Genomic DNA, 12,191 nt, shown 5'->3' on the forward strand with positions numbered 1-12,191 from the left:
ATTAATGCCACATGTTCGATTTTCTTTCCTCTTGTAATGGTTAGATTCATATTGCTAATAGCTGTGCATAAGCACTGTCGATGAAATTTGTGTGACGACGGAATGATGAGATATTTATAAAGCTGCCTGTCTCACTGCATAATCAGCAGGAAGAATGCCAGACATAAACAACTTATCAATTTCAGAATACTAATGACAACTACCGTTGACTTTAATCCATTGAATATTTTGGCCTGGATACTTTTTAACTGTGCAAATAAATATTTGTAAAGAATAAAAAAATACCTAAGTGGCTACTTGGTCTGATTCTCATTTCTTTCATTTCAGCTGCCTTTATAGATGACTTCTAATTATCTCGTATTTGAAGATAAAATCTCTGTAGTGTAGAAAAGTTTGCTCCTTGGAAATTCCTTGGCTACTTGTTGTAAGAGTGAAGTGATATTAAATGTTTTTTTCTGAACAATATTTTTTTTTACAAAATCCCAAGTATTTACTCAAGTGTAAAACCATATCTGAACTTTAAAGTTTAGTATTTTAAAATATACATATAGATACATAGCAGCTTATTGACCTCTTCTATTTAGAATACATTTGTCTGCCTTTGCTGGTGGAATAAGTGAGATAAGTCAGACCTTGTGCTAAAGAGAAAGATTTGTCTTGTACCATACCAGAGTATACCATGGTACACCAGGGCTTATAATGCAAGGGGCTCCAGTAACTGGCTCGGGAGCTTTCTTGCCAGTTGATTTGCTATATCATGACAGTCAAGTGATAGGAAAAAGTTACAGTAAAACAGAAACTATGCTGTAGGCTGGAATTGCTGTGAGGAATGACATTAAGCTAAAATTCTGAGGATTACTCCTTACTTACATTCCTCCCCTTTCTCCCTCCCTCTCCCCCCTGCCCCAATTTACACCAGTGCGTATACGAGATATGCATTTCAGATTCATATAGTTTAAATTAATTGCTGTATAGCAAAGTAATCATTTCAATTAGTTATGTGGTTGTATGAGAGAAGGAATGAATTTTATAGTTTAATTTCTGCCTTTTAAAATAGTCCTTTATTATCTCAAGCGTTATCTTGTGAAAATCGTACTACAGAACTAAGCAATCTGTATTTTTGTTTCCCAGTCCCTACCCAAAGGTTGTGGCTTCCTTTCGATCAGGGGTTTCAAACTCATTTTCACCGGGGGCCACATCGGCCTCGCGGTTGCCTTCAGAGAGCCGAATGTAATTTTAGGACTGTATAAATGTAACTACTCCTACATATATACTGTCCTAAAATTACATGCAGGCCTTTGAAGGCAAGCACGAGGCCGATGTGGCCCCTGGTGAAAATGAGTTTGAAACCCCTGCTTGATAGAAATAGTATGGCCTACTTTGGAGAGAAGCACTGAAATACACTGTTTTGCAAATTTTGCAGCAAAAGAAAGCTTGTGTTTTAGCAAATCTGCAACTGGGTCATTAACCCAGTAAGACGTAATATTTACAGGTGGTCTTACAAGTCCTATGTCCACTGTCTGTTTAATACGGTATTTACTCAAATACTTGGAAGCGCTTAAAAACTACTGTCTACAAGTGCAGGCACGGCCAAAAGTTTGAGGCCTGCTGCTGTATTCATTGGTTATACCAGATTTGAATATTCCTCCAAAGTATTGTTCTTTAAAGATGCTAGTTTTAGCTTGTCAGTGATGTATATACATTAAAAAAAAGGAAGTATAGGTTATTGTATTGCTCAATGAACACAGGATGCAAACCAAAGTTCAGAGGTGCACCATCCTTTTTTTCTGTGGCCTAATTTAGGGACTGTAACCAAATTTGTATAATGTATAACTTCATATCCTTCCTCTAAGGTAAAAATATCATTGGAAGCAATCCATGTTATTGTCAATACCTTCTTAAGATCAGAACATGCACATTTTGTAATAGTAGCAGAAGCTAGAATAAAATTAAACCCTCATATATATCCACCTTCTGATTTGATTTTTGGTTGTTGGTACAGCTTCTCCCTGAAATAGCAGTTTTCTAAGTAATATTGATCTGCCTATGCAGAATGTAATTATCACATACTTGGTAATTCTCATTGCACTTGAAGGTGTTGGAAAGTCAGCCTGTGAGGAGGGTTGGGAGGCTAGACCTGTTTGTTAATCTTTATGCGGTCTTGCGAAGAAATAAAGGAAGACAACCTTGAGTCAAGCCACGATAGATTCAAAGGCACCTCTTATGCCACCTCATTGCTTTCCCCGGGATGGCAGATTCCTGATGTCCCTTCACCTTCTGCCTTCTCCCTGCTGGATTTTGCCTTCTGTCTCTCCCCATCACTAGCTGAAAACAGGGCAAGAGTGAACTCATTTTCCATTTAAGGAGGCAAAGGAGACAACAAGAGGGTCTTGGAAGCAATGGCGGTAGCAATATTTACCTCAGCAGCCTGGGATTATTTGCTTATTTGTTTTTTCCTGCTAAATTGCACTCCTCCTATGCTGGGCAGCAGCTTTGGCCCACTAGAGTAGTAGGTTGTGGAGTTAATTCCTCTTGAGATCCGTAAGACACTTCACACCTCTCAGAGCAGCTGAAAATCAGACAAGCAGGCACCTTTACAGTAATTACACTGAGGTTTTTCAAGCCTTCTCCATGGTCAGGGCAAGAACCTTGATTCAAAATGACTGAGAGTCTGTTCTCTTGTGATGTTACAGGCTGAGGGCCCAGACTGCGTAACTGCATAAAACTTAGCTGTTTTAGTGCCTTCCCTTTCATTTCTTACACTTAATTCCATTTAATTTCCATCTCTGCCCCCTGGATCAGTTGTGTGGGGTAGGCAGGTTTGTGAAGTTTGGACACTGACCTCCCTTTGCCACCACCCAGGCCAGGGCAAAGGGATTTAAGTGGGTAGCAGCGCGGTTTGGAGACTACACAAAAATTATCCTCTTTCAGGAAAGAGGGCAAAAACTTAAAATGATGACTAAACACTGTGTCTAATTTTGAGTTTTGAAGGCATTGCTGGACCATTTCCCTAATTGCAAAATGCTGTATGGCAGAAATTTGGTTTAGTAGGAAGATGGCTTTGGGATTGGGATTAAATGGGTTTAATAATTCCTCATTGCCAAATGCCCTAATGCCGTAATGTTTTAAGGAAAGCAAAATAAATCTTGTACCAAAGTGCAGCATTACTGAACTTGCCTCTAAAATTGCTTCCTAGAAGTCCAACACCTCCTTTCTGTTATGTGTGAAAGGAGAAATAAATATGTGAGTTCTTTTGTCTATTACTCTTAAATAGAAAATATAGGCCTTATTTTTTCTCTTTACCATGGAAAACATTTGAGATCTAAAGGTTTTGTTTTTCGAAGTACAGTTAGGTACATGTTCACCTATTCATAGCCAGACACTTCAGACACTATTTTGAAGCTAATTTAGACTTCTGAAAGCACGTGTTTCTATCTGCATTTATGTGGATATTTAGGATTAACTATCTAAATAGAATCTGAAACACTTTACTTGAAAAAGTTGATCGCTTTCAAATCAAACAAGAGGAATAGTGTTCTTCTGTGCATAAGGTAGCAAGCATGAAGGAAGAGTAACAGTCTTAGTGCCTACAATAATGAAGAATCATACAATAACGTATATTAAATTTTCTTCCTACTTTGCAGGCCTGACAGCAGCAGCTGCAGCCGCAGCAGCTGCCACCAATGCCGCCATAGCAGAAGCAATGAAAGTGAAAAAAATTAAATTGGAAGCTATGTCCAACTATCATGCAAATAATAACCAGCATGGAGCAGACTCTGAAAATGGCGATCTAAATTCAAGTGTCGGTAAGTCTCAGACACAGCATTATTATATGTTGATAATGCTCTGATATTTTATTAAAATGGCGATCCTTCTGAGGTCCTTGGTTTGGTGTAAAAAGTTGCATATTTGTTTTCCTTTTATTTCTGTTTTTAGTTTTATTTTGTATCTGACCTTTACACCAGCATTCAGTGGTGTTGTTACTATTACAAAAAATATTTTTTCCTTTGCAGACTCCAGTTAATATTTTCCATGAGAGAAAGTGGTTTGATTGCTTAGAGTTCATTTTTCAAAGTACAGGTGGGGTGACAGATGATGGTGTCAAAGTGAAATTTAACAATGTCTCCTGCTCAGTGTGCTGGGTATCGACTTTTGGTAATTCAGAACACAAGCTTGAAAGCAAAATATTTCATACTTTCATGTGCCCTGTGACAAAAGGAAAACATACACACACAATAAATTATTGCCATACTCTGCAGTTCCTATAATATTTTATTTTAATAAACACATTCTTAAAATGTAGTTAACAGGTTTTTCCATTTCTTAAGCAGCCATCAGCAACTCTTGTTCTTCTCAAAAAAGAAATCTTTCAGTATACTTTATTCATTTGTTCGGACGATTTGTTTTGCTAAAGCATACTTCAAAGCTAGAGTAACTTTTTGTCGTTGTTGATTAAATCTTTAATCATCTGTGTGTGTCTGCTGTAAAATGTTTTGTTATGCCATTTCATTGTATTGGCTCCTTTTATCATGTTGAGACAGTATTAACTTAGCAACAGAAATTCAATGACAAAGAGGTACATTCAGAAGACTGCAGGCAAGATTGGTGTATATTGGAAAAAAATGGCTTAAGATAGGGACTTTTTGTTTGTTTTTATTTTGGCTCTTTTGTTTAGTTTTGTTTATTTTTTAGTTTTTCATCTCCTAAATACATTTGAAATGAGTCTTAGAGAGTTATGTACTAACCTTAACATAAATAAATATGTGTTTCAGAACAGCATTTCTGTACAGTTCAGTAGGCATCGGTAGGCTATTATTTAGAAATAATGTGAATTGCAGTTCAAAGAACCAGTTCACTTAGGCACATGCTATTTTAAATAACAGCAATATGGATGCATTGCTGCTTAAGGAGCCAGTCAGATTTTTTGTTTGCCTTTTAAAGAAAGGCTTTAAAAAGTACCTTTGTGATGGGGAAGAAAATAGTCTTAAATTAGTGTGTTAACATTCAGATACCAGCACATGCAGTCACATAAAGATTGTCCTCTTGGAGAGAAGATGAGAGAAGGTAGAGAGCAGGTGTCTTTGAAATCTGGGAGGAGGAGGTAGGTACAAGGGAAGTGGAAGGAGCAGGTGGCCCCTAATGTACTGGTGGAAAAGTGAAGCAATCAGAAAGAGTAAAAAATGTAAATACAAACTGGGAGGGTCAAGAGTCTGTACTAGAACTAAAAGCTAGTTTAGATTTGAATTTCAGACCTAGATGCATGCATTATGTGAAATAAAATGTTCAAATGTTAGATTATGGAACTGTTATCCTGCTTGGCAGTTCTAGTGACCAACTGTTCGTACATCCATGGCCACGGAAAAGTTAACAGGTAATCAAGATGTAAAGCAGGTGAAGTATTTGTAGGAGAGTGAATGGAGGGAATATCTCAATTTTCTATGAATAAAACAAAAAAAAAAGCTATTTTGAAATAATTGTTTGAGGCATAATTTGGATAGCTAATCTGCTCTTATACAACTTAATCAATTTCCCTGTGTAAGAAAATACATTCTAGCTATTTTAGTAGAGCAAAGATAGCGAAGCAAGATTATTTATTGTCATTGTCAAAATTGCCTCTCAGCCCCTTAACTTACTTGTTAACTTCAGTTAATTTCCCAATTTAACTGAATGAAGAATTGAGTTAATTTTGTTCAGAAAAAAATGGCTTTTCTGAATAGAGTGAACAGCATTCCAGAGGTCTCCATTCCATGAGGAATGGCTCTGGAAATACAGTGTGCTTGTCTGTGCATCCAGTCTTGAGCTATACTCTTCCTGTGGGAGTTTTTCTCAAAAATAGTTTGCATTTAGTTTGTTTCTTTTGTAATAAGTCCTATCTAGTGAGCAGTGTCAGTTATCCTATGGAATCAGAGAAGTGATTCCTATTGCTACTAGTGTCAGGTTATTAGTAGGTTCAGTAAGAGTTAAGTCCCTAGCAATTAGTTGCATTTTTGAAAATTAGCATATTGTTATCTTGGCAAGAACCCATATTTCAAAAGTGTTGCTTTGTAGTAGGTGTGTGCATTTATTTTTCTCACATTTTTTTTCAACTGTTTTTATGTCTTTTCGAATAAATATTATCAAGTCCATATATCATTAAAAACTTAAATTATGTTTTGTTAGGCATGAATTTGAAATATTACGTTACCGAACGTTGACAGGAGGAAGGAATAAAACAAAAGAAAAGAACCTGATCTTCGTTTATATTTTAAATTATATTGTGTGCCTGATCAAACTGAAAAGTAACGAACAAACCAACCAGGCTAAAAGTTTAATCTATACATCTTAGCCCATCTATAACAGGCATTATGGTATATTAATGTACACAGATTCACCACACTGTTCGTAGGTTGTTCCAATGCCTATGTAAAAGGAGATAAATAAAATAGGGGCTCTCGTGTTGAATTGTTAGGTTTACTTCTGAATTGTCTTGCTTATTGTTTTTAATCAGATGCTTAATGTGACTTACGAAAGTCAGTTGTGTAGATGAACGTTGTATAATTACACAGAGCACTACGCAAATTTATTAACTTCGTCCTTTGAAGCAATGGCCAAAAGGTTAGTGAGTGAAGGGAGTTAAAGGAAGCCAATGATACTAATAAGTAATTATTTTATATCCCTCAGTTTTGCATGGTAACCTTGAGCTCTCATCCTCCCACCAGAATTATCATTTTAGAAGAGGGAAAAAAAAAAAAGGGGAAAAAAAAGAAATTACAGAGGAATGAAAGTGAGGTATTAGCACACTGAGTAAAATATATGGCTGGAACGCCTTTCTCCCCCATCCACAATCAATTGGATTCTTTTAGTTTAATATTTACTTGCTAAGATGAGATGCTAGTCTGCGTGGTGATAAACAGTCTGCTACTGGCATCTGAAGGTGACCTGTCAGTTCATATGGACAAATCTCCTGCTTACTGAAATGTACAAAATAAATCATTAAAGCAGGCAGGTGCTCATTCCCAGATTTAAATCACCATAGATTTATGATTTGAATTAATGCTTCATTTGGTCATAGAAATAGATGCCGAGACAAATGATATGCAGTGGTTGGGGCTTCCATACTGTAGCCATCCTAATATTGATTACTGAGATGTCTTTGCAATCTCTTGTTTATATCAAGTACTGTCTTGTGACAGCTTGGCTGATACGAGCTACATTGCAGATAAGAAGGAAAAATGTCCCAGGTTCTTTTTAGTGGCAATCCTACATACCACATGCAGGATAGATAAATTACTGAGGTTTTTTGTTTAAAAAATGAATTCTGTAGGGCAGCAAACAAACAAACAGATTATGGGGTGTATTTTTTTTTTCTTGCAGAATTAAAAGAGAGTGACAAGGTCAAACTTTAAATTTCATTGAAGAGGTTCTGCTCTTTCTCATTTTAACATCTTAGGATGATATTAGGATCAGTTGTATATTTACTGTCTAATACTCCAAAGTTATGGATAGGTAACACAGCTTAATTATTTCCTTGCTGCTTAAGTACTTACTGCCCTGCTATTCCACTTCATTAACCTGCAGCAGCAAAAGACAGAAGCCTTTGAAAATAAATACGTTTAAGGCTATTTCTGTGAGTTCAGCTTTGCTATCTATAACTTGGTAGGAAGTGAAGAACAGTCCCTATACTTTTGCTTCCCAAACATTTTATATAATGAAAACACTATGCATACACTGTAGGGAATACTCGAAGGATTTGTAAAGACCTTTGCCACTTGCTAAAATGTGACTCATAAAACTTGTAAACAGCTATCAACAATAGTAAATTACTTGCTTCGTAGGAAATGAGTTCATATCTATTCAAAATGTGATCTCAAAACAGATGTCCCAAGAAAATGTCATTGTTTAAACTACATTCATACAAAAAAAAATTGCTATTATTTCTTTAAGGAAGTGAAGCAATCATGAAGACTTTGGTGTTCTCTGTTTCTAAACACAGTTAGGAAATACAAGGCAACATTTTACACTTGGCTGGCATGTTAATCCATAAACAACCACAAAATGTGTTGAAAATTAAGAGGTTTTCTTGGCATGGTAGGTTTCCTATTCATCGTATTACCTTGCAGTATTTAAAATTATGAGACAAACACAAGGTTTCCTGTGATCTGTTGTTCAAAAGTAATGTTTGCTTGCATATTGTTTTTTTTTTCATCCAAAATCAGAGATAAAATGATTTAGGTGAAATTATTTTTCTCCAGTGACCTTGCCCAATAATAGAACAGCACAAAATGCAGTCATTTCCTTCGTCTAAACACACATGTCTATTTTGAATGAAAGAATTACTTTTATGATTTCAGGAAAAAGTCTTGGAGACCTTGAAAAAGCAAATAAAAGGAAACAGAGAATGCAGGCCACTCAGCACAGCTCTGCAGTTGCACATCTGATTCTCTGCCTTGGCAATGTTAATGAACCTCAAATCCTCCCTATAATTAGATGAGGGAATTGCTTATATTTTCAAACAGATGATGCTGCTATAATGAAACGATTGACAGGGAACTTAAGAGTGTCTACAGTAGTCATTTGGTTTCCGGGTTGGGGTTTTTTTCTCTTCTTTCTTTTTTTTTCTCCCTCTATTTTTTTTTTTTTTTAGTGTCAAAGAACATCGGCTATAGATACAGGTCCTGGGAGAGGTAGTAATTTACGCAGAATGCTATGACAGGTGTCTTTGTATAGCGCAGAAATAAAATGGGAGAGAGAGGAATGATGGGCAGGTATGGCAATTTTTTGGGAGGGGGGTGTCCTGTGCTTATTCTGCTTGGGTTCTTTAAAAGGGGCCGAGACTCAAGAGATGGATCCGGATTGAGTGCACAGCTGTAACTGCTGATGAGCTAATTGCTCCTTATCTCTCAGCCCCATTCATCTTCATTTTTTACCAATTACTGAGAATTATCTGTGTTCTCAGTTGGATATGAGAGTTAATCCTTTTTGGTTAAGCTGGCAGTACTGTGAGCAGATTCCAAATCATAGGGTGAAAAAGCCAGAGCAAGCTTGTTCTCTAACTCTCTCCAGTTCAATGACAGTATCACTAGTTCATAAGAATTTTTCTATTGTTTAACAGATTAAACACAGGTTGTTTTTGTTTTTGTTTTTTAAACTTTAGTACTTTTATTAATATGTATTTTTCTCTTAATGTAATCTGAATGTGTGTATTCCTAGGTGGATGGATGTGTTCCCTTTCTAAAAATACTCACTTGCAAAAATGAAAACAAGATAAACAATAACTTCAGACCAGAAATAATATTTGCAGTATTTCAGTGTTTATTGTATGATACATAACACTTCTTTTAAAAACAAGACTGTGCATGCAATTTTGACATCATGGGATGTCAGACAAATGCTTGTCAGTGACATATATCTGCTTTTGTAAACCTCTTTGAGATCTGTGGCTGAAAAGCATTGTCTGTGCAAAGGCATAATCATATAGCCTTAAGGACAAATGTGTTAGGTTGAGCACACCGTATTTCAAGCTAAAGGAATACTTTCATAAATTTGTGTTTTGGGAATGCACAAAATGCCAGAAACAGATCATTTGGTTGTTGTCAGGTCACTAAACTTTGCTTTGGAGTTTTGCTTGTCTTCAGGATGGCATGGGAAAAAAATAATCTTGAATTTCTTGGCTAAAATGTAATGTTAGTTTATCAACTGAGAATGTAACTTCCCTGGATCTACTTCTCTAGCCTTTAAATGTTATTGTTAAATTTGCTAAACAAGACAACGAATTGAATGTTATGATCTGAACACCAGTTAGTAAATTAAGGGAATTATTAGCAAAGATTCAACATTTCATGTCGGATACACAGTCGCGCTACAACGATGAGTCCTTCATCTAGATTAAACCCTTACTGTGGGGTTCACTGGAACAAATGTAGACATTTGCACCTGAGTTAGTCACCTTGGATTCAACAGACAGAAACAGGCAATTGTAGGGGTGATCCATCTCATCCTAAAGAAGATGGCAAAAGTCGGTCAGATAAATTGTACCTTACAAGTGCTTAGTCGTGCGGCTGCTGAGTTGTAGTTACATAAAGGAAGTTAAATGAATTGCACTCTGAGTGCATTCAATTAATATTTTCTGGAATAAGATTTGAAGGAGTTAACAGGTCTTTTCCAAGACAGTGATAGAGTAATGGCAAAATATTGCCTGAGACACAGTGAAATGGACAAGAAAAAAAAAATCATCTACTCTTCAGAAACAGCAGGTTGGAAGTTTAGGTGTTCACCCAGAAAACTATTTAGATATAAGTATACTCACCAGTCTGTTCTGTTTATATAGGTATATCACTTATGAAGAGTGATTTTTACCAACATGAGACACACAGAGAGAACAGGCTTCAAAAACTGCAGAAGCGAAAGCTTTTTGCAGGACATTTGTGCTTTGGGTCTGCTGTGAAACTGTATCAAGTTTGTGGAAAAATCTAAATGATTAAGTCTATCTTGTCAACAACATAAAAAAAGGCTATTTGTTTGATCACATTTAGTTTATTTCCTGCTCCATGCAAGATAATCCTAATTGGATAAATAGTTGGATAATTTAATCTTCAATGTGATTTTTTTTCAAAATACATTCTCTATTGTTATGGCTGATTTCCTTTTTAGTAGTGCCTTGCATGAAAATAATGAAATTGTTAAGCTTCTATTCAGTTTTGTTTCATTGTTATTTGTTATCAGCAGTAAATAAATATGATACTGTGAATGTGCTATAGTAAGAAATACAAGCATAATACTCACCTTATTTTGCTGAGGAGTTATGATAGTTTATAGGATCATTTTCATAAATATTAAGTAGAAGTTACATTTTTAAAAGAAAACACTAAACTTTATGATTATTAGTTCAGTTTTAGAAAATAATGTCTGTGATGGAATACGTGACGAACATATCTCTCACATGTGGGTTGAATTATCATCGTGTATCTTTCCTGTATTGTAGACATGTAAATATGCTATATTATGCATCAAAAATAGTTTCTACATAGTCGTATAGACATTGAAGAAATATAGTATTAGTGTTTTCATTGATAGATAGCACAAAGGACCAAAAAAACCTTCTTCCATTTTTGGAACAGAATTTTAAAAGTACATCCTGTTCTTATCATGGTTTGTCTGTTCCAGAATGATGTGAACTAGGCAACATCTCATTTGGGGCTTAAAGGTAACTTGATAAAGATAAATCCTGAAGGGTTTTGTTTAATCAGGATATCCTGAAAAAAAAAAAAAAAAGAAATGAGAGAGGCTTTTGGTTTTGTACACATGCGATATCTGCTTATGCTACCTTGTCTATGTTCAAGGGAGCATTTTTGGAGTTTCTCCGGGGAAAGGCAACCACAGTGCCTAAGTCAGGAATCTACTGTAAGAAATTGTCTTAAATCGGGTCTGTGCATGTAGAAAATTGCATACTATGCCAGTTCTTAAAAACTTCATTTTATAGGCCTTTTCCCATCAACCATGTCCGTGGGATCTACATTCAGATGCATTACCCTTCTCTCAAAGTTTGCATTCAAGTCTTAGAGGTTCAGCTTTTTATAGACAGGAAATCCATTAACACATATATGTGATAAAGCAGATAAATGAAGGCTATACTGCTGCAAAAATCAGAATGTGAAAATACTACATGTTTTATATGAAAAGAAGTAAAGTGCACAGCAGAGGCAGGAGACAAGCAAGCAAGGGAAGGATACGACCCTGTGAAGTGGTAGGCAGTTTATCCTGGAGGTCAGAATTTCTTCTTATTTCTTTAAGTTCATCATTTGACAATAAAGGAAAGGCACTGAGCGTGCTCTTAGGTTATATTTGTCAGATACAGACATCAAATTTTCCATTTGGAGCCAGCGTGTGTCTGAACACTCAAATTCTAGAACCACAGGACTATGTGTGTACTTCTGTAAAAAATGAATTCTTAATTTTTTGTATATTTTTTGGGAAATGTATTTACCATCTTCTTCTTAGCTATACTTGATAGGACATTATTTGATAGACGTAGATTATTTGAAAAATGTGGAATTAAGGCTGTTGGACAGGAGAAAGTATTTTAAGACCTGTATAACTTTTCTGTTCAGGACAAGGAGGAAGCTTCACGGCCTCTTAAAAATCCAGCTATTGCATAGCCTCATACAGTCTTTTAGGTTGCAGAAGCAATTTAGCCATTTCATTGAACCCATTTC

At 35.8% G+C, this 12,191-nt stretch overlaps 1 protein-coding gene across 3 annotated transcripts in view; it reads left to right on the forward strand.

Moving 5' to 3' along the window:
• The window catches only part of DACH1 (dachshund family transcription factor 1), a 367,167-nt gene that overhangs the window by 185,157 nt on the left and 169,819 nt on the right, over positions 1-12,191 (forward strand). For all 3 annotated transcript variants that reach the window (XM_082075981.1, XM_082075979.1, XM_082075980.1), the window contains exon 3: positions 3,645-3,806. In XM_082075981.1, coding sequence (XP_081932107.1) covers positions 3,645-3,806 — 162 coding nt within the window. The remainder of the gene's footprint in view (positions 1-3,644; positions 3,807-12,191) is intronic.

The sequence above is a fragment of the Streptopelia decaocto genome (assembly GCF_964273445.1).
Source record: "Streptopelia decaocto genome assembly, chromosome: 1".
Lineage (NCBI taxonomy): Eukaryota > Metazoa > Chordata > Aves > Columbiformes > Columbidae > Streptopelia > Streptopelia decaocto.